Source organism: Xenopus laevis, chromosome 8S, assembly GCF_017654675.1.
Source record: "Xenopus laevis strain J_2021 chromosome 8S, Xenopus_laevis_v10.1, whole genome shotgun sequence".
Classification (NCBI taxonomy): domain Eukaryota; kingdom Metazoa; phylum Chordata; class Amphibia; order Anura; family Pipidae; genus Xenopus; species Xenopus laevis.
The window spans coordinates 88,553,988-88,575,843 of NC_054386.1; the positions used below are offsets into that span (position 1 = coordinate 88,553,988).

Sequence of the window (21,856 nt, forward strand, 5' to 3'; positions counted from 1 at the left end):
CCTTTTATTCCTTTTGACCTCAAATCTGTCACTGGCACTCCAGCTGAATACATCAGTTACTTATAGTGCAGCTTTCTATAACTTTGTATATTACTGACATCTACACTTTGACATTATAGAAGTTTATTATTGTCAAATCTTAAAGTACCATTTTGCTTATTGCGCCTCTGCCATGTTTTGACCCCAACATTAAACAGATTCGCTGTTAGGGAAGTTATGTCAGTTTCCCAAGTCCAGCAACCCTAAACACTGTAAAGCAACTAGTGCTCTTTGATCTTGGTTTGCAAAAGCAAACTTCTGGGTACTCGAACTATGTGCATTCCACAAATATTGAGTGCACTAAAATCAAAACATGTGCATATATAATGGGCACACAACATATGGGGAATGTTATTTGAAGCATGTCAGTTGCACGGGTGACTAAATTACAGCAGCTCCAAACAGCTTAGGTATGATCTCAACAGATCAGGGCAGTTGTACTAATTCCCATGTACATTAGCCTTAATTGGTCTAAGGTTTGCACCTTCAGCTTCCAACTTACCTGGTCCATTCACTGCTAACAATAACTTGTGTATGACAGGATTGTCACTTGCATCTGCGCAATACATAGCTACACATGCAATAAAATGTGTACAAAACAGTACCCAGAAAAAAAAGTAGATTCTCTTTTTCTAATAATAAATAATAACAGAATCATTTGCTTGGGGGGCCTGGATTGTTTTTTCCCAGAATTTCCTCTACACATTATTATCCCAACCTTTCTGGCACTCAGACCAGGCTGAGTTTTGTAATACACAGTAAGAGAGTTCAGTCAGTCATGCTAAGCTGGGGATTGTGCGATCCCCTGGTCCAGTGTGACTGCAGAATTAAGCCTGCTTGTGTTTTAAAGCCCTCAGGTTTCCCAAAACATACTTTTGATTATAGCCTTATCGCTGACTTGCATGCGTTGCCTTAAGATGGCCATATAAATAGAGATCCGCTCGTTTGGCGATGTCGTCAAACAAGCGGATCTCTCCCTGATCTGCCCACATTGAAGTGGGCGATATCAGGCTGATCCGATCACGGGCCCTAGGGCCCAACGATCAGATCATAATGCATCCGATACAGGCGGTCGGATTGAGAGACCGCATAAACGCACAGATGCAGGCCGTGATCCAACGGGATTTTTTAACCTGCCCGATCAAGATCTGCCCGGTTTTCGGATGGCCCCACACACGGCCCAATAAGCTGCCGTCTAGGTCTGTCGGCAGCTTTTATCAGCCCGTGTATGGGGGCCTTTAGGCCACTGCTGGACAGGGTATTTTATATGCAGGCTGAGAATCAGATGATCTGAAGGCCTCTTCTCTCTCCTGTGTCTGCACGGAGAGGCACTGTATTGGCCTGGGTGCAGACACATGAAGAGGATTTTGCTCCAAGTATACCGTACTTTTCGAGACTAAATACACTTGTGTGTGTCTGCACCCAAGCCAACACAGTGCCTCTCAGTACCGACACAGGAGGAAGCAGAGGCCATAAGATCATCTGATTCTCAGTCTGTGTTTCTATGTATCCTCGTCTGGCAAAAGCCTTAAAGGAGATAGAAGTCCTGAGGAGCCAACCTATATCTAAAACACCTGCCAAGGCCGGATTTACAAATTTACCGGCAATGCAGTTGCCGGTAGTTTGTAATACCCTTTAAAAAAAAAAAAGCCCTTGGCCTGCCCCCAATTCGCGAAGAACTTACCGGTTTTCCAGTGTTCTGGACATTGCCGCAATGTTGCTCCGCCTCCTTTTGCGGCACGCCACATGTCTCTGTCCCCTTTTGAGTCATGGACCGCCCCCTTTTTGTGCCCGCCCCCCACCGGCCATCTTTTTCAGTAAAGGTGGCAACCCTAGAAACAGCATATTTGATTTTATCTCCCTTCTACCGCACAAGCCCAGTTAGAAACTATTTGCCACTCTTGTGTTTATGCACAAATTGGCAGTGAAAAATCCTGGAAGCCAAATTGCAAATGATGATCAAGGCAAGCATCCAGTTTTCCTAATTGGAACCACATTATTTTCCATTTTTAGTTTACATCCACACGATCGTTGTCCTCTTCCAGTTTTGTGTTTACAGAGATCTTTTGATTTATTAACGTAAAATAAGTGCATTCATTTAAGGAGCTGAATAACAAACAGATTTACACAGACTGTACGACTCACCCATTTATTTTATGCCTGGCTAAGCAATGTTATTGCTGAAACAGACACTTTAGTATAGGATGCCTCATCCTAAGAGATAGAAGCTATCTATCTATCTATCAAAAAACATTGAACTAGCAAATTATTGTGTAAAGAGTGATTTCACTCTTTATTGTGTAAAGAGTGATGTCATATCATAAGATATAATATCTGTTTATTGAAAAGCCATTTAATTTTCAAAAATCACATTTTCTGTGTACTTCCCCTAATGAGGGTCCATGAAATTCAGTAGGAACAACAAAGTTTTACATTGCAATCCTCTTCTCTATAAATGCCTTTACCTGTCCCCCTATCGTAGACAGGGGGACATCCCTACTTTGGAAGACAGATGCAATTGGGAAATTTGAAATTATCTTGCCTTAAAGGGGAAGGAAACCTAGTTGGCGCAAAAACCCTCTGCGCAGGTCCAGTCCAGGGAGTTCACAGAAGACATCTTCTTCCACGCGATCTTCTTCCTGCTTTGACCAGCGTTTTGGCGCATGCGCAGTAGGTGCATTTCGCCTGTACGGATCTACTGCGCATGCGCCAAAAGTCACAAAGTACTTTTGGCGCATGCGCAGTAGATCGTACCGGCGAAATGCTCCTACTGCGCATGCGCCGGTCAAAGCAGGAAGAAGATCGCGTGGAAGAAGATGTCGTCTGTGAACTCCCTGGACTGGACCTGCGCAGAAGGGTAAGTAACAAGTTAGGGGCATTTGCCCAGCGGGACGGGTAGGCCAGGGGGGAGGAGGGAGGGTGGCCAACACACGGGAGGGGGGGGGGGGTTGCGCCAACTAGGTTTCCTTCCCTTTAAGGCAAGATAATTTCAAATTTCCCAATTGCATCTGTCTTCCAAAGTAGGGATACCAAATGCAGCAACAGTTTAGGGCTACTACCTGGTGGTTAATTTTACAGTACAGGTAGGGGATCTCTCTTCCGAATACCCAATATCCAGAAAGTTCCTAATTATAGAAAGGACATCTCCCATAGAGTCCAATGTAAAGCAATGAATTATAATGTAAAAGTTATTTCCTTTTTAATAATAGTAATAATAATACTCCCATAAAAAGGCTTCAGATTAAAGAACCTTCTTCTTGGTGGTAACTAAGCTGCATGAATCCATATTTGTGGCAAAACAATCCTATTGGGCTTATTTAATGTTTTAGTTATTTTTTAGTGGTCCCATGGTACAGTGATCAAATAACAGAAAAAAATCATCTGGAAAACGTCCCACGTCCCGAGCATTCCAGATAATGGATATCATACCGGATTAGTAAAAATTATACCTCATGCCAATGTTATTGCTGAAATCTTACTTTATTAATAGATCACACATATCCAATAGTGTAGTTGTTTGTTGCTTTATATTGCTAGACTACATTTCCAACGCTGTGTGCTGGGAGTTGTAGACAAGCAAAATTTGAGTGCAGCATCAGTGTTATGGAAGGTAACAATATCTTAAAACCTTCTACCCTTTTCTCCAGTGGCACACTGCACTACTGCAAGGGAAATAAGTTATTGTACACAATGCATGAAATTATTAAATCTTGAAAACAGAGGCCAGTATCATACTTGAAAAAGTCTATGGAATCTATGAGATTCATGTGGGATTGAAGCATTAAACATACGGTATATCTCTGATAAGGCCTCCTTACCATAAAAAAGTCTTTGAGGAGTTTCAGACACCCCACATGGTAGCATGATGTCCTGAGAAGGTGACCCCAGAGTCTGTGTAGCCTTGTCCTCGTTGTCTGTGCCCCTGCATCCAGGGCCACAACAGTGAGAAAATGGGAAGAGGTGAAAGCGGCCGAGCAGGCATGTGTAGGACTGGCTCTGGTTGAATAATGAGGAGGAAGTTATGGTCTGATCTGGGTATCCAAATGCATCAGGATAAAACACATCATCATCTAACTCATCCATGTTCAGGTAACTCTCCTGTTCCATTCTAAAAAGCAATACACACGTTAAGGCTCCAGTTTTTCATCAAAACAGGTTGGCATTGTATGCCCCCACTTCCACCACTTTTATGGCACCTCAGAACCCCAATTGGAGTGGACCCACCCTTTATGGCAAGTCTAAGTACACCAACTACCCAAGCAAATTCAAAGCCAACCCCACCCCCCATCTTCTGATACAGGAATGCTTAGCTATTCTTAAGTACAAAAAGCAGAGATGTATAGAAGCGAGCATTGTTTTTGTCCCTAGGTCTTTGTTTACATCAGAAGTAAATGATTAATAGGACTTTCTGTGTGTGCCTCTGGTTTGGATGCCTGCCCAATGACATCATGGCATGACCTTCACCCACCTGTAGCAAATAAACCCTGTCCCATTATTATTATAAGCTTAAGTCATTTCCTTTGCACTGCTAAAGGTATATAGCTTTATTTTACTCTCATCATACAGGCAATGATGATAATATATAGTGCCTGATTTCAATCTGAACTAAAATTATTTCCCTTTATTGGAGCTTCCCATGTAGATCGGCTATAGCCTGTATTCAAAGCCGAGTGTCAGCCAGTCCTAAGGGTTCTCCCCAGAAGCACAGTAGGATGTGGAAAGCCAATCGCAACTCTGCCCTCTCAAAAGATCAGTTTCCTTTCAGGTCTGCCATTCTACACTTCAAAGTAATATTTGCTGAAGGGAAGGTAGCAAGCACAAGGTGGCAAAGCCGGTAAAAGTTCATGTAAGTAACTAATCCTGCTCCACTGGAAAGACTTCCAAGCTCCAACAATTGGTGAATGGAAGCAACTTGTGAACACTAACTTAATTCATATAAAAGCAATTTATATTTCCAGAAACTGCCCTAGTAAATTCGAAGCAATTTGGGCAAAATGGACAGCTCTGGATACCCCGGGAGTGTAATTCATATGGGTCCTATCTTACATGTTTGTATAATGTGATAGTAAGGTGTATGTGATAGGTTACTTATTTGTGATTGAGTAGACTCACCTAATAACCTGACAGTATAGCTAATCCACCCCATGATGGACACTGACTCGATTTTCAAAAGCACCCTGTTTAATTGTTGGAAGCGGTTAAAAGGCGCCTGTGAAACATAATTTACATGCAAGTGCTCACCATTAGTTGCCCTTTATCCTCTGTTTTTTGCACTGTAATGATCTCAGAATGCCTTCTAGTGAATATGATGACATGAGCTTGGTGCCAAAGTTCAGTAGCACAACTGTGCCCATATGAACAGGAAGCCAAAACCCAACAAGTTACTTACAATTACATGCAGGCACTTGTGGGCCTACAAGTAAATTAATGGCATCTTGTTATATGTCTATATGTGGGGTTATTACACTGGTACCCTAGCTGTAGGCGGCAAAAGTTACAGTCTGACCACTTGCTTCATAACGTGGAGGCTTTCATACTGGGGCAAATTAATACTGAATGTCAACCTATGGCTTTCCATTGTCTATACTGCAGCCCCCAGAATAGCTCAAATGGTTCTTCATATGTATGCCTGTGTTTAAGGTGGAAGTGCAAACAAAAAGTGGAAGGATACAAAATACAAAGGGTAAGAGGGGATAAAAAGAGAAAAGGAAAAGACGTTGAAGAGTGGGGTGTAAGAGGAGAAAGAAATGAGAGAAGTGGAGAGAAGATATGGGGGTAGCTGAGGTTACAGAAGAAGAGAAAAATGAAGCAGCAGAAAAAAGAGTGAGAGAAGTGGAAAAAAGTGGTAGAGAATGGAAGGAGAGAAAGAAAAAGGATAAAAAAAACCCTATTTGGTAGCCCCTATGTGACGCTCTGTTTGGTAGGACACCTGGTTTTTATACAACTAAAACTTGCCTCCAAGCCTGGAATTCAAAAATAAGCTCCTGTTTTGAGGCCACTGAGAGCAACATCCAAGGGGTTGGAGAGCAACATGTTGGTCACGAGCTACTGGTTGGGGATCAATGCTATCGAGGATGTAGGGGTGTAAAATAAGTAGGGCCAATTCTGGGCCCCTGAATGCCCCCTTAACACTTACCTTTCCAAACTTGAGGTTGAGGGGAGGCTGCATTGCAGCTTTTGTGGGGCACTACTGTGTGAGTCAAGATTCTCATCTTGCCTTATGGAGATAAGGGTTAAGAAGGAAAAAAAAAAGGGGGGGATGGACCATTAGGGGCACCTGTGTGTTTATGAGTTTTCAATTTTAAAATAAAGGCAAACAAAAAAAATTGGGGATTTTCCACTGTGTTTCTAAACCGCTGGGTACAGCAACATTGACAGTCCTGATGTAAACATTTGACACAAAAACTGCTTGTGTTTTAGTTTCTTTAAAAAAAAAACCAAACAAAACAAACTAAGGAGGCAGCTACTGGAAAATACCATCTCATATCAGTGAACTTACACTGTGGTTAAACAAGAGGTTTTGCTCGTTGGCCTTGGGCTGTAAACTCTTCGACCCCCCCCCTCCGCTGTGTCACTGTTTGTTTACCTATGGGGAATAGGTAATAATAGGACACAAAGTCCACACGTAAAGGAAAATTTGAAAAAAAAAAAATGTTGCCATGACATAACCCAAGATTCCCAATCTGCAGATGTGGGTTGTAAGTATCCACCAGCTAGAGGGATGTGAATTACAATATTTTTTTTTTTTTTTTTAACAATTCTTTATTTATCCATCAATGTATGAAAGCAGTTACATATCTGGTATCAGAAACATTACCATGTAATTACAATAAAGATGTTACACTTTCAAGCAGTAATGTGAATAAAGCAGTAGAAGACAAAGGTATGAAAGTTTTACGTATCCGACAGTAGAAGCGTCATCATGCAATTACAATAAGGACATTTCACTTTCAAGCATCAATGTGAATAAAGCAATACAAAAGGAAACAGAAAGAAAAAAAAAGGAAAACAAAGAAAAAGAAAACCTTTAAACATAATAAAAGGATAGCAGTCTTGGTGTTTGTTGTCCATTTTCTATAAGCCTTTGATTTGTTTATTTTATCGTGTTATGTAGTTTCAATAAATCTTAATCATGAAATGGTAAGAAATGCTCGCAATCTTATGTATTTATCGGTCTCCGTATGAGTATCACGGTGGATTCACCACTGGTTCCCACTCAATCCACATATCCCACACTTTATGAAATTTCTCCGGACAGCCTCGTCTCATGTAAGTAAGTTTATATAAAGGAATGGATCTCTCAACCAGACGTTCCCAATCGGTAAGTGTTGGGCCACATGGAGATTTCCACTTCATGGCTATTGCCTTCTTGGCATACACACACAATATGGATAGCAGAGTCCTATGTGCCCTCATAGGAACCTGTTCTTCTAACCTATGCAGTAGCAATACCTGGGGATCCCTCCAGAGCGGAATACCAATCCTATCCTGTATCTGACGTAGAATTGACTCCCAATATTGTTGTATTCTGGGGCAGTCCCATACCATATGAAAGAAACCCGCTGGTGAATGGGAACACCTGGGACACCCCGGGTATACATTTGGGTGTAACCTATGTAACCTCTGAGGGGTAAGATAAACACGATGTAAGTAATTTAACTGCGTCATTCTATCTTTAGTGCTTATTATACCCTCAAACAGCCCCTCTAAAACCTCTTCCCACGTTTCAGTTGTTAAGTCGGGGATATCCTGCTGCCATTTTACTATCAATTTGGTTAGGGTCGAGCTGCACTTTTGTATCAGTTGTTTATAAAAGCAGGATAAAGGTTTGTTCAACTCCTCGTTATGTACCCCCTGATCTATAATGTTTGGAGTGGTCTCAATAAATTGGCCCTTAAATTGAGCGGTCACAGCATGTCGGATCTGTAGAAACCTAAAAAACATGTTATTGGGTAAGGAGAATTTGTCCTTCAGTTCCTGAAAAGTTAACAGTTTGCCTTCAACTATTACGTCTGCTATATATTTGATACCATGTCGGGCCCATATCTGTGGGTCTGGGATCTGCTTAAAATGGGCCAATTGAGGATTACACCATAGAGGGGCAAACTTTGAGCAATGATGGTCTGCCATTGGGTAATATTGTAGCGCTGAGTTCCAAACTGTAACCGTGGTTCTCATCAGGGGAGTTACCTTATTGGAGTAATTAGTGCCCCTATAGAGTAAATTCCTAAGTTCTTCATAGGACCCAACAACCTGAGCTTCTAAAGTAACCGCTGCATTCCGCAGGGGGGTAATGGCCCATTGTCTTGCCACCACCAACTGAGCAGCCACATAATACAAAAAGGGATTCGGAGCCGCCAGTCCCCCTTGAGTAGTAGGGAGTTGCAGTGTGGTAAAAGCTAGTCTTGGGGAGGCCTTGTTCCAAAAAATGGAGATCAATAAGGATTTTAGCTTAGTAAAAATAGGTTTCTGTATCAGTACGGGCGTTTGTCTGAAAATATATGTTAATTTAGGAAGTATCACCATTTTAACCAAATTAACTCTACCTATCAAAGATAGTGGCAGCTTTTCCCACAGGTCTCGTTTTTTCTCCACAAGTTTTAGGAGTGGTTGCATATTCAGCTCACAATATTGCGATAAATTCGCACTGATCCACACCCCCAAGTATTTAAATTTGTCGACCCACTTAAGTCCCATTGTCTGTGTTGCAGAATTGGCTGGACGCACGTCGATGGGAAACAAAACTGATTTTGCCCAATTAATTTTTAGACCCGAATAAGCAGTGTGTTTGTCAATAATCTGTAAAGCGTAGGTGAGGGCCCGGTGAGAATTCGGCAAGTACAATAATGTATCATCGGCATACATGGAGATAGTCTCCCTCAGGGCCCCCAGTTTTAAACCTCCTACCCCTGGTGAATCTCTGACCCGGCACGCCAAAGGCTCCATTGCGAGAGCAAATAGCAAGGGTGAAAGGGGGCAACCTTGCCTAGTGCCCCTGTTTATTGGGAGTGACTTGGATATGTTAATATTAGTTCTAATCCTAGCCACGGGATTAAAGTATAATGCCCGTACCCAGTCAATGTAGGCACGGCGTATCCCTACTCTTTCAAGAGTGGCCCACAGGTATTCCCACTCCACCGAATCGAACGCCTTCTCGTTATCCAGGGAAGCTATCACTCTGGTACCCGAGTTTTCATGTTGAATTGCAATATTTGTAAACAACCGTCTGATATTTATGTCGGTAGAGCGACCGGGCATAAATCCAGTTTGGTCTGGAGAGATAACTTCCGAAAGATGAGGTGCCAATCGCATTGCCAACACCTTTGCCAATATTTTGGCATCGGTGTTGATCAATGATATAGGTCTATAGGATGAGCATTCTAAGGGGTCCTTGCCGGGCTTGGGGATCAAGACCATTAATGTTTCCCTCATGGAGTCAGGGAGGGCTTCACCGCGCTTTACAGCATTATACAGCTGCATCAAAAAAGGGGCTATGGATTTGACATGCTGTTTATACCAATCTATTGGTAGGCCATCTGTCCCAGGAGTTTTGCCAGCAGGAAAGGCTGCAATGGCCCCTTCAACCTCCGATTGCGTAATGTCAGCTTCCAAAGCTGAGGCCCTTTGGGCATCAAGCATTGGTAGATCTGTTTCACCAAGGTATTGTTTAATCTCCTCCGGAGAGGCGCCCAGTTTTGAAGTATATAGTTCAGTATAATAGCCCAGAAATCTACGATTTATCTCCTCCGGGGAAGACACTATCCCTCCCTGTTGCAATTTTATTGCCGGAATAGCTGTAGAGGTTGTATCGTCTCGCGACAGAATCGCCAACATTCTCCCATTTTTGTCCCCAGATTCAAAAATGCTGGCTCTTTGGTAAAGCATGCGTTTTTTGGTAAGTTCCAACTGTGCTAGCTTGAGAGCACATTGGCTATCCTGCCATTGTTTATGGGTGAGGTCATCAGGTTGGGCAATATAGGCAGCTTCCTTATCCAGGGCCTGTTGGGTTTTTTGGTCTATATCAGCCTGCGCCATAGTCGTTATTGCTTTAATATTACTGATGAACTCACCTCTAATATATGCCTTGAAGGCATCCCAGGTCGTGGCTAGAGGGGTACCCTCATTGTTCAGGGCTAAAAAGGTCTGGATACTGTTGTGTATTGTTACATTGAGTTGTTCGTGTTTGGCCCAGTACGGACTCAGTCTCCATAGCCTATCTGCCGGGGTAAGTGATGTCGACAGGGACAGTAGAATTGGAGAATGATCCGATATACCTCTAGTAAGTATATCAATGTTCGTAACCCATTTATTCACCTCTACCGAACCCAAGGCCACATCAATGCGGGACATATTATTGTACCCTGGGGAATAACAGGTATACTGTCTACCAGTAGGATTCCGGACCCTCCACAGATCAACCAAGTTAAGCACAGAAACCCAATTTTTAAAGGCTGGGGAACTAGTCCTGGGAGGGTGGAGTTTGTCTAACTCCGAATTGGCTATTGCATTAAAATCTCCCAACAGAAGAAGGGGCACGTCTGGAAATGCCAAGATCTTCCCTGTCAGCTCTGCAAAAAACTCTTCAGTGGGAGGGGGTGGAGCATAAATATTGGCTAACAAAATAGACTTCCCCTGCAGAGCCCCATGGACAAATATATATCTCCCATAGCTATCCGTAATCAGCTTTTCTATAGTAAAGGAACAGCTCTTATTCACTAAAATGGATACTCCTCTGGAGTAGTTGGAGTAATGGGAGTGGTACATGGCACCCAACCAGGGCTTCTTTAATGACAGCACCCTATCTCTCAATAAATGAGTCTCTTGTAGGAGAATGATCTGGGGTTTGTACTTTCGGATAAAATCAAACACCAGCCTCCTTTTTATTGGATCCCCCAAACCCCGTACATTCCACGACATAATTTTAACCTGCGCCATAGTTAACCCTGTCTAGATAGTGTGAGATAATATTGGACCTCGTACTGGAAAGGACATGATGCACCGTTACCCAATTAACCTTGCGGACACTGTATGGAGCACCTTGACAATAGCTATCACAATTAGAAAAAAAATAACATTCCCAACCAACCCTTTCCCACCCCACCCACTCCCTCAGAACATTTAGAGTGAGTTTTCTCCCAAAAAGCATAACCATAACAAAAAACTTGCACTTAGGGGTTAGTGGTCACCTGGAGTCGCACATAGGACGTCCTCGAACGTGGGGAAATTGTGTGAATGACTGTCCTGCATACAAACTGAAAAAAAAAAAACGACCCAGCTCCAAGCATCCGAGTCAAGTACTGAGTAGTGAGATAGTCACTGTATAGTAGAAATGAGTCAAAAAACAGTGCCCTCATTTGTATGTTCACCGTCCCACGTTTTTCCCGTTTTTGACTTCTGTTGCTCACATCCATCTCCCGATAGGTAGGTGTCCTTTGAAATATCGTTCCCGCCGTCGGTATCCTCTTCTGGAGCATCAAGGTTCCCGTCTCGGTGAGCCGCACGGTCTGTGTTCCAGCCAGGCAATAACCTCTTCGGGAGTTGCAAAAAAGAAAGTCTTTCCATTATCAGTAACACGTAGTTTTGCCGGGAAAAACATAGCATAATGTATTTGTTTGTATCTCAGTTGTTTTTTGGCCTCAGTAAATTTGGCCCTTTGCTTCCGCACCTCAGTGGAAAAGTCAGGGTATATCGAGATTCGAGTATTTTCAAAGTGTATTTCACCCGCTTTCCTAGCAGCCTGTAGTACTGCATCCCTGTCTCGATAGTTTAGCAGACGCGCAATAATTGGGCGTGGCGGGGTCCCCGGTGGTGGTGCTTTACCCGGTACCCCTGTGCGCTCTCTCCACAGTAAACGCTGGCGAAAATGTTGTCTGGCGGAAGGTATCGCACAGCCACTGCTCAATAAACTTTTCAGTATTTCTTCCTTCAGCTCTTTCCGGGAGACCTAATATCCTAATATTATTCCGCCGGAGGCGGTTCTCCAAATCATCCGCCTTATTTTCAAGCTGTAGTAATAGCCTTTCAGTGGTGGCAACCCGGCCTGGCAATGGGTTTGTAAGATCCTCAAGTTCACCAACCCTTCTTTCAGCCTCCCCAGTTCTCTCCCTTAATTTCTGCACGTCATGTTTTAAGATTGCAAAGTCCATTTTTATTTCATCAATCTTCCCCACCAGTGTAGTGTGGTTGGAGGTTATAGCATGCAGGACTTCAGTTAATGTAGGTTCTGGGAGTGGGGGAGGGGTTCCTGGCCCAGGCGCAGGAGCGGTGGAACAATCCATGCCTGACCCCATAGCATCGTGCCCTGGTGCCTGATCAAGTGCCAGAGGTGTACTCAGCTTACTGGGGAGCGGGTCCCTTGCATATTGGGCAAGCCGTTTCGCCGCCGTGTCACTCACCCCTTTCACCGCATCCATGCCGGCGCATTCAGGAGGAGAGGCGGCGCCATCTTGGGAGGCCATAATCTTAGCGCTGGATCTCGTCGCTGCTCGTCTTTGACGAGTCTTCCGCACCATCGGAACCCGGGTGAGTGCGCTATGGGAATTCCCCCTGCAAGAGGAGAACAACTGTTGGGCGAATTTGCAGGATTATAGCAGGGTTTATGCTCCCCGTTCAGAGCTCCTGATCGATGCGACCTAGCTCGCCTCCATCCAGGCCACGCCCCCCCGTGAATTACAATATTTAATCATCATAAGGAGACAGACATTTGTCCCCTATAAAACTAAACCCTTTCTGTAGCCCCTTCTAAAACCTCTCAGTTCTAGAGACAAGCCTAAGGGCAATGGCACATGAGGAGATTAGTCGCCTGCAATAAACCTCCTCTTCTCCAAATGCTTATTGTAGATCACTGGTTGTAAAACATATACGGTGCTTGGTTTTTCTGAAGTCACTCAAAGTTGCCTGGCGAGGAAACATTGAAAAAACAAAGTGCTGCATATGTCTTACCAACGACAATATACAACGACGGTGGGAAATTTTATGGAGGAGATTAGTTGCCCGCAAAAATAGATTTATCTCAGACCATTCAACTACAAGTGAGGGTAGTATTATTATAAATTATGTACGGCCCTTCCACTGAGCACAGGAGAATTATCTGGCGGAAACATGGAATTCTTAAGAATGCTGTTGCATTTACTTTACTTTTGCTTTCACTGGAACCAAGGATCCTAGCACAGGCCATGCAAAACAGCCCCAAACCACTTTTCCTCCTTCACAAAACTTTTGAATCAACACTAGCCTTTCGGATGGCCACACAGTCCAATTGAAGCAACCATTACATCACTTCAGGCAACACTCAGCATGTTGATGTTTGGGTACCATGCAGCTACTCGCCAATGCAAACCCAAATATTTGTTATGCCCACATTCCTTCCAGAGACTGTTTTGAACTTGACAGTGAATGATCGCCTACAGGCTTCCGTACACAGTAGTCCCTTTCTTCAAGTTTATGAGTCATAAGTCACAGAACTGTTGTTGCTCCTTGATGTTTCTGGATCTAGTAGCTTGTTGTTGGAAGGTGCCTTTCTACGACAGTGCCAGTTTGACAGTAACTGATCTCTTTGGTTTGTATCCACATCACTGCCAGTGTATTTTGCTAGAGATTACATGGCAATTGTGGCTTAATTGTGCAATTTGTAGCCCTGGTTCATTCTACTCACATGACCAGCACAGTGTACTGAGGAAGTGAGGGCTACATTAGAACAAATACCTGAAACATTAGTAAAACTGTATAATTGATTATGATTATAAATACCATATTGTATAGAAGTAACCATATTTTAAAAGAATGTCTTCTTCCCTCCCCATGTCTAACCTTTTTATTTTCTGTACCCAAATTCTTAAAAAGTTTTGAAAAAGAAAAAATTATAAAAAAAAGAAATGTGGAAGTGAGCTGCAGATTGCGATCTCGAGCCCGCATCTGCCTCCCTCCTTACTAGTGTTGTGATTCAGTAGGCAGTCAGCTGTGAACTTAAGCTGTCCATAAGTGCAAAGATCCGATCGTTCTAATCCTCGTACGATCGGACTTCCCCATCTCCCGACCTGCCACTAACCTTTCTGATCAAATAAAGTAGTAAAAGAACAGATCAGCCGATGTTCTGCCCCTACAGGAATCGTTCGAAAGTTATGTCCTTCAGAAGCTAGTGATAGTCTCCCACTGACGATTGTCAGATCGACAATACACGCAGAGATATTATTGTCATTTTCTAACCTGTCCGATCGACTGAACGACCGATCAGCATGGCACGACAGTTGCCGGGACACTCCACACACGATCCGAAAATCGTAAGAGGATCTTTGCATCTATGGCCAGCTTTAGGGACATTGCTACCATACCAACACTTACTGTAGCTGCCTCCCATTCCAATCTGCCATATAGGCCCCTTCCTTAATTTCTAGGTTTTATACTATGCCTAGTATGAGGTAGCTTTTCTTCCTCCAAGACATGAATATCTCTATATTACTTCTGTGAGCTCTTTTGCAAATATAAGGACAAAGTTACCAAAGAAGTACTGGTTAGTGGAGTTTATAGTATTTCCCTGTGTTGTGCAGGGTTGCCCTAGATCAGTGATCCCCAGCCAGTGGCTTGTGAGCAACATGTTGCTCACCAACCACTTGGCTGTTGCTCCCACTAGCCTTAAAGCAGGTGTTTATTTTTGAATTCCTGGCTTGAAGGAAAGTTTTGGTTAAATAATTACCAGGTGCACTGCCAAACAGAGCCTCAATTAATCTGCAAGTTCAAATATGGCCTACCAAATAGCCAATCACGGCCCTTATTTGGGAACTTTTTTCACGCTTGTGTTGCTTCCCAGCTCTTTTTATAATTGATTGAGGCTCATGGGCGAAAAAGTAGGGGGCCGCTGCCCTAGATGCTCTTCTTTCCTCCTGCAGCTCCAAAACCAAATAACTGGTTTTCTAAAACAAAGAAGGGAAGAAAGCCGACAGAATTTTATATGGGCTGTCACCCGCCTAAATCATTTAACATGCAGCAGAAATTAAAGGCAGTAGCTTTTGAGGGCAGCCCTCTAAAAAGGAGGAAGACCAAGCCCAACTGTCCAGCTGAGGCCCACAGACCATATATGGTCCTGCACAGAATTTATATGGCCTTATGTCTGCTCAAGGGCTCCATAGACCACCTTTGCACTCAGTGGGCATTACATGCTCCAGATGTTCCTTCTTGCTCCTCAAGAATTACTCCCTTGCATATCTTGACTTTCTGTTTCCTATACATTATAGTAATATAAGTCACGATTAAAGAGAAGAGTCCTTTTGCTCATGCTGTTCTAGAAAAAAAAAAGTAGGTTAATATATAGCCAAAGCCTTAAAATGGCCATAGACATTCAGATTTTATTCCTTGTACAATTAATGTTCGGATGTCGTTTGTTTTAATACAGCAATTTAAAACTAACCATTCAGATTTAAAATGTAGGATTAAAGTAGGAAAAATAACAAATCAGAAGATGTTATAGCCATTAATTGACAGGGAGCAATCGTACGAAAGTCATGTCTTGGAAACTGTAGTGACAGTCACCCACGGATATCAATACATGCAAATATATTGTTATCCAACAAAAATGTTATGTCCGTTCAACTAAACAACCGATCGACAATTGTCAGGCAGATTATTCTGAGTCTAAATTTATAGCTATATATAACTATAGCTGTGCATCTATGGCCAGTTTAAAGGACAAAGAAACAAAGTACACGACCATCACAAGTGAGGACAGAGTAGAGTCTGGGCTGTGCTGCTATTTCAATGGACTAATGATAGTTTTGCCTGTGGCACAGAGTTCACAGCAGGGATGTTCATCATTTGTTCCACGAGAATCCAATCAGCAGCAAATCAATAGCAGCTCAAGGAAAGGAGAATTGTGGTGTTTCATAACAGGCAGAGATTGCAGTTATATAATTAAATCTCTTCAGTAAATGCAGAGCCAGATTGTATTTGCTGATAATTCAGCAGCCAGGTGAGTGAGGATCTAGTGGTTAGCTTTAAACAGCTCGTTGGCTTTAAGGGCTGGGACACACTGGGCGATTTGGGGAGATTTAGTCGCCTGGCGACTAATTGCCGCAACTTTCCACGACCAATCTTCCCCGAATGCCTCCCCTTGCTCTGCGCCTGGCTAAAATGAAAAATCGCCTGCGCTAATCACACGCGGCGATTCGTTTTCCGAAGTCGCCCGAAGTTTCCTCGTGAGGCAACTTCGGGCGACTTGGAAAATGAATCGCCGTGTGTGATTAGCGCCGGCGACTTTTCATTTTAGCCAGGCGCAGAGCAAGGGGAGGCATTCGGGGAGAAAAGTCGCTGCGATTAGTCGCCAGGCGACTAAATCTCCCCAAATCGCCCAGTGTGTCCCAGCCCTAAATTGATTCTCGTGGAACTCTCTTTTTGGTTAAAGGAGAACTAAAGCTTAACTAAAGAAGTAGGTTAGAAATGTTGTACATTATGTTTTGGGCTTCTGTGCCAGCCCAAGGCAACCACAGCCCTTTAGAAGTAAATATCGGTGTCTCCAAAGATGCCCCAGTAGCTCCCCATCTTCTTTTCTGTTGATTCACTGCACATGCTCTGTGCTGCTGTCACTTACTGCGCTTAGGGACCGACGCATATAGAATATAAATGTCACAGTATTAGGCTGATTAGTAATTAATACAGATAATTACTACATGGCAGCATAGAAACCAGTGCAATTAGCATCAGAATTTAATAATAAGCCCTGTAGCATCAGCTTATATTACAGACAAACCTAATTGTCAGCTTTATAATTTATGACGACCCCTAAGTCCAAAACAAATTTGAGTCCCGGAGTCAATTGTGTTCACAATCCTTATCCGACTCGCACTTGTATCCCCTCAAGCCCGAAACAGTATCTAGAAAAAAAGAGCCAGCGCCATAGGCACAGGACCAACAAACAAAATATAGGCCAATATTGTTTCAAATAACACCACTTTGTATTTGTATTTAACAGCATATCAAACCCTTTCCTTCTTTGGTCTTTCTAGTACAGGTATGGGATCTGTTATCAGGAAACCCATTAACATGGTTTTTATTAGTGCAGGGTAACAGTATATTGTATTTAACAGCATATCAAACCCTTTCCTTCTTTGGTCTTTCTAGTACAGGTAAGGGATCTGTAATCAGGAAACCCGTTATCCAGAAAACTCCAAATTACAGAAAGGCCATCTCCCATAGACTCCATTTTATCCAAATAATCCAAATTTTTAAAAAGTATTTCCCTTTTCTCTGTAATAATAAAACAATACGTTGTACTTGATCCAAACTAAGATATAATTAATCCTTACAGGAAGCAAAACCAGCCTATATGAAGATCCAAATTACGGAAAGATCCGTTATCTGGAAAACCCCAGGTCCTGAGCATTCTGTATAACAGGTCCCATACCTGTAATTTAACCCGGCTTCTGATTAATTTGTTTTTTTCTTTGTATGTCCCCAACCTTTTGTACCCATGAGCCACATTGGATGCAAATAGAGTCGGGGAGCAACACAAGTATGAAAAAAAAAGTTCCTGGTGGTGCCAAATACATCATGTGATTGGCCATTTGGCAGCCTCTATGTCAGGGATCCCCAACCTTTTTTTTTACCTGTGAGCCACATTCAAATGTAAAGAGTTGGAGAGCAAAACAAGCATGAAAAAGTCCCTTGAGGTGCCAAATAAGGGCTGTGATTTGCTATTTGGTAGCCCCTATGTGGACTGGCAGCCTGCAAGAGGCTCTACTTGGCACTATACTTAGTTTTTATGCAACAAAAACTTGCCTCCAAGCCCGGAATTCAAAAATAAGCACCTGCTTTGAGGCCAGAGAGCAACATCCAAGGGGTTGGAGACAGGCCTGGACTGGGAGTCAAAATAGGCCCTGTCATTCCAAGTACACAGAGGCCCAAACAGCCCCCTACCAGCCCACTATATGGTAACTTTCTATGGAACCATACAGCAGCCCCTCTGGCATTTGCCAGAACCCCCAGATTGCCAGTCCGGTCCTGGTTGGAGAGCAACATGTAGCTCACGAGCCACTGATTGGGGATCACTGACACAGAAGGTAACAGATTAACACAGGGACAGGGCATTTGGGAATACAGAAATGTTCTCAATAGCATTTGTAAAAAGGGAGAAGTTTTGGGCCACGTTTTATAAACGTATTTCCCAGTGACTGTTCCCGGAACAACGTCACAAAAGAGGTAGTTTGTTTATCAGAGGGGAAAGTTCCTGACAGCAACATGTGAGGCAGTGGCTGCCAAAGGACAAGTGTGTGTGAGCGCTGAGTCATGTTTGGAAAGACAGCAGTGCAGGCGATGAAGCCGACGGTATTACAAGCAGCTGACGGCGGCTCTTAGCGAAGCAGGAACAAGCACACAATAATAAACGACTGGGCACGTCTGGATAATTTCCACCGCATCTGACCTAAGAAGCCCTGCGGTTTATGTGTGCGCCACGGGCGTTAATTGCTCTCTGCAGAGATATCCCACTGTGGCACAGACACAACTGATTGCGCAACAGAAAAGGGCACCACTCGGGCAAGAGGGGCCACGCACTTTCCATGAACTACAACTGCAGGCCATGATATCCAAGCGCTGGCCCTACAGCCGACCACTGGAAGATTCTGATGAACAGTTCTGGCAATTGCAGTTCAACAGCAGCTGAATGACTCCACAATGCCCCATGTATTTATAAATAAAGGATAATAATATATTTCAGGGATAGGAAAATAGAAGTTATAGGCTTTAGTAGACCTTTAGCTGGTGATCAGTAGATCTCAACAAACAACTTGTCTAAATCACCCTCCTGTTTCATGCTTTTCATTCAGATATTTTTTAATATATATAATTATATATTTGTTTATATATTTATGCCAAGGTCACATAAGAAATAATTGTTATTGTAGTCAATAGTTTAAATATATATATTTTCTCATAAATCAATATCTAAGTAATATTTTCCATGGATCAGAATGCCCGAAGTTGCCTCACAAGGAAAACTTCGGGCGACTTCGGAAATCGAAGCGCCACGCAAGTATTGATGCAGGCGTTTTGTCATTATAGCAGGCGGAAGGCAGTTCGGGGAGATTGTCGCCGCAGAGATTACTCGCCAGGCGACTAAATCTCCCCGAATCAGCCCGTGTGCCTCTGCCCTAAGGAACCAATGGCAAAACACACATACACAAATACGTGCAAAAACACACACAAACAAATGGAGTGAAACCGGAGGAAGCAGAATTAAAATAACACACCACTAGCTGGATCTGAATATTCTGGTATTTAATATAGAACAAAGTGATGAGTGCGACTGTTCCTCTCTCCTTGGCTCTGGCAGTCATCTCTAATTGCAGAGGTGCCACGCACACGGCGCTATAAAATGGCTAAAGAGCCCCCCAGGCTTTTCCTTTCATTGTCACTCTGCAAACTACAAGTCATTTTATCCCAGCTGGATCCTGCTGTGCGGAGCTCAAGTGTTCATCAGCGCGCCAAACAAAAACAGATGTGCCGTGTACATCTGGCAAGTCTAGTGCAGCAACCCAAAGCCTGACCACCACTGCCAGCTTATCCTGACTCAACCTTTTGGAAGAGGGTCATTCTCTCCTGGCACCAAACATATCAGCTGCTCTAATGAGAATGGAAAGGCTCTGGGCATTGAAGTGCAACCCTCTGAAGAGCAGGGGCAGTAAGGGCAGAGACACACGCTCAGAGGAGATTAGTTGCCCACTTTTTCGGGGCGACTTATCTCCCCGAACTGCCTTCCGTCGGCTAGAATATAAATCGCAGGCGGGATGGCAATTGGAGCGCTTCGTTTTACGAAGTCGCCCTGAAGAAGTGCCGATTTGTCGCCGGGCGACTATGGGCAGAGACACACGCTCAGATTCTGAGAGATTTTGTCGCTCCCCAACGATAAATCGCCTCTTCTTCGGGGCGACTAATCTCCCCGAACTGCCTCCCGTCGGCTAGAATGTAAATCATAGCCGGGATGGCAATTGGAGCGCTTTGTTTTCTGAAGTCGACCGAAGTTTCCTCGTGAGCCAACTTTGGGCGGCTTCGGAAAATGAAATGCACCGATTGCCACCCTGCCGATGATTTACATTCTAGGCGGCGGGAAGCAGTTTGGGGAGATTTAAAGAGGCGATTTGTCACAGGGTGACTAATCTCCCCCCGAATTTGAGCGTGTGTCTCTGCCCTAAATCTCCCCGAATCTCAGTGTGTGTCTCTGCCCTAAATCTCCCCGAATCTGAGCGTGTGTCTCTGCCCTTAGGGATAACCTAGGCAGCAGAATAAAATTATAAATGCCCTGTATTTTATTCTCTCTCAACATAGGCCAGGAATAGCTCCTACAGAACTACAGCTCTCAGAATCCGCCAGTATCCATCCAGTGGGCAGATGTAGTTCAGCAACATCTAAAGAGCATGTTCTGGCACCTACTCCCTTTTAACAGGCAGGATGAGCCATATTATAGTCCCTGATATAAATCACTGGTAACTAAAGAATATGTTATAAACTGCAAAGAGAATGCTGCTCAGGGGCAATAGATGGTGGTAGGAGTAATTGCCAAAGCTAAAAGGGGCTTCCTGTGAATTTGACAGCACAACCCAGTATGGGTACCCCCAGCAACTCCCATCATCAGCAACTCCCAGCACCCCAGGAAGCTGAGCTCATTAATTAGAGGGTTTAAGTCAATAAGCACAAAGCTACCATCGTGTACTGTAACAATGAACGTGTTAAACTGCACTAGTAAGTTGCTGCTCACACAGATGACAAACAAAACCGAAAGAAAGTACGAAAGTAAAGTCACTCTATAAGCAGCAGCAGCAGCGCATCACTCACTCACTGCATCAGAGATCCCTGCGCTCATACCGGATACCCCGGCTGCCAAAGTGGTTTGACCCGGCTAGCAGCCCTACTGACCATTGTAGAATAGCTGCATTTCTCGGTGGGAGAGACCATTGTAGTCCCCAAACAGGTGTAACAACTACAGCCCCACTGATCACTTACTTTTCTGGCTGGGGATCCAGGCAGAGTGCTGTGAGTCCTCTCACCTGCAGGGTAGCGACAAGCTCCTCGTATAAAGTCTCGCTGTGAGTTTGTTTCAGAGAGGCTGGGGAGGGACCGGCTGTGATTGGCAGGCGGAGCAATGATTGCTTCACGTCCCCTGTTTCCCTTTCCCGCTCATTGTAGTGTCGACTACAATCACTTCAGCCAGTTAATCAGTTCGTAATGGTTGCTTCCATTCTTTGTGCTCTCGCGCAATACTTTACTGATACACAGCTCTACCAACCTACAGTATTTATAACAGCCTCACTGAATCACCTGCATCATAGCAGTTGGGTTCTTCTTTACTGTACTGTCTAATATAAACGCACTGCGAGATAAGTGGGAATCATTTATCAACACTGGCTAAATTTGCTGCTTTCATTGTTCTACTTGCAGCTGGCTTTAAAAAGCAAATCACAGATTGGTTGCTATGGGTAACTGCCCTTGGGCAAATTTGCCCGGTGTTGATAAATGAGCCCCAGTACTATATATATATATATGCAAGCAGTGCCACACGTGTAGGGTTCATGGGCACCATGTTTCTTGCCCACAATGCAACTTCCAGTATGAAGTGGATCATGGAGTTCTGTTTGACTGCTAATTGGATGCTGGCCTGGTACCCACCATGTAGTTGTCAGCAGGGCTGCCATTAGAAATCACGGGGCCCCATACAACAATATTTACGGGGCCCCGCCCACCGTGGTGACCAAGCTCTGCCCCAGACCCCGCCCACTCCACAGTTAAAAGACCACACAGACATCAGCGCTAAAAAAGTAACCCCCCCCACACAAAA

General features: G+C 43.8%; 1 protein-coding gene across 1 annotated transcript; it reads right to left on the reverse strand.

Annotated features, from left to right (window-relative positions):
* Nucleotides 1–3,500: 3,500 nt before the first annotated feature.
* On the reverse strand, nucleotides 3,501–21,405 carry bmf.S (Bcl2 modifying factor S homeolog). The gene is given in 2 exon segments (NM_001097948.1): nucleotides 3,501–4,147; nucleotides 21,025–21,405. A coding segment is annotated over 1 exon segment (378 nt). The 5' UTR covers nucleotide 4,147; nucleotides 21,025–21,405; the 3' UTR covers nucleotides 3,501–3,768.
* Nucleotides 21,406–21,856: the final 451 nt, after the last annotated feature.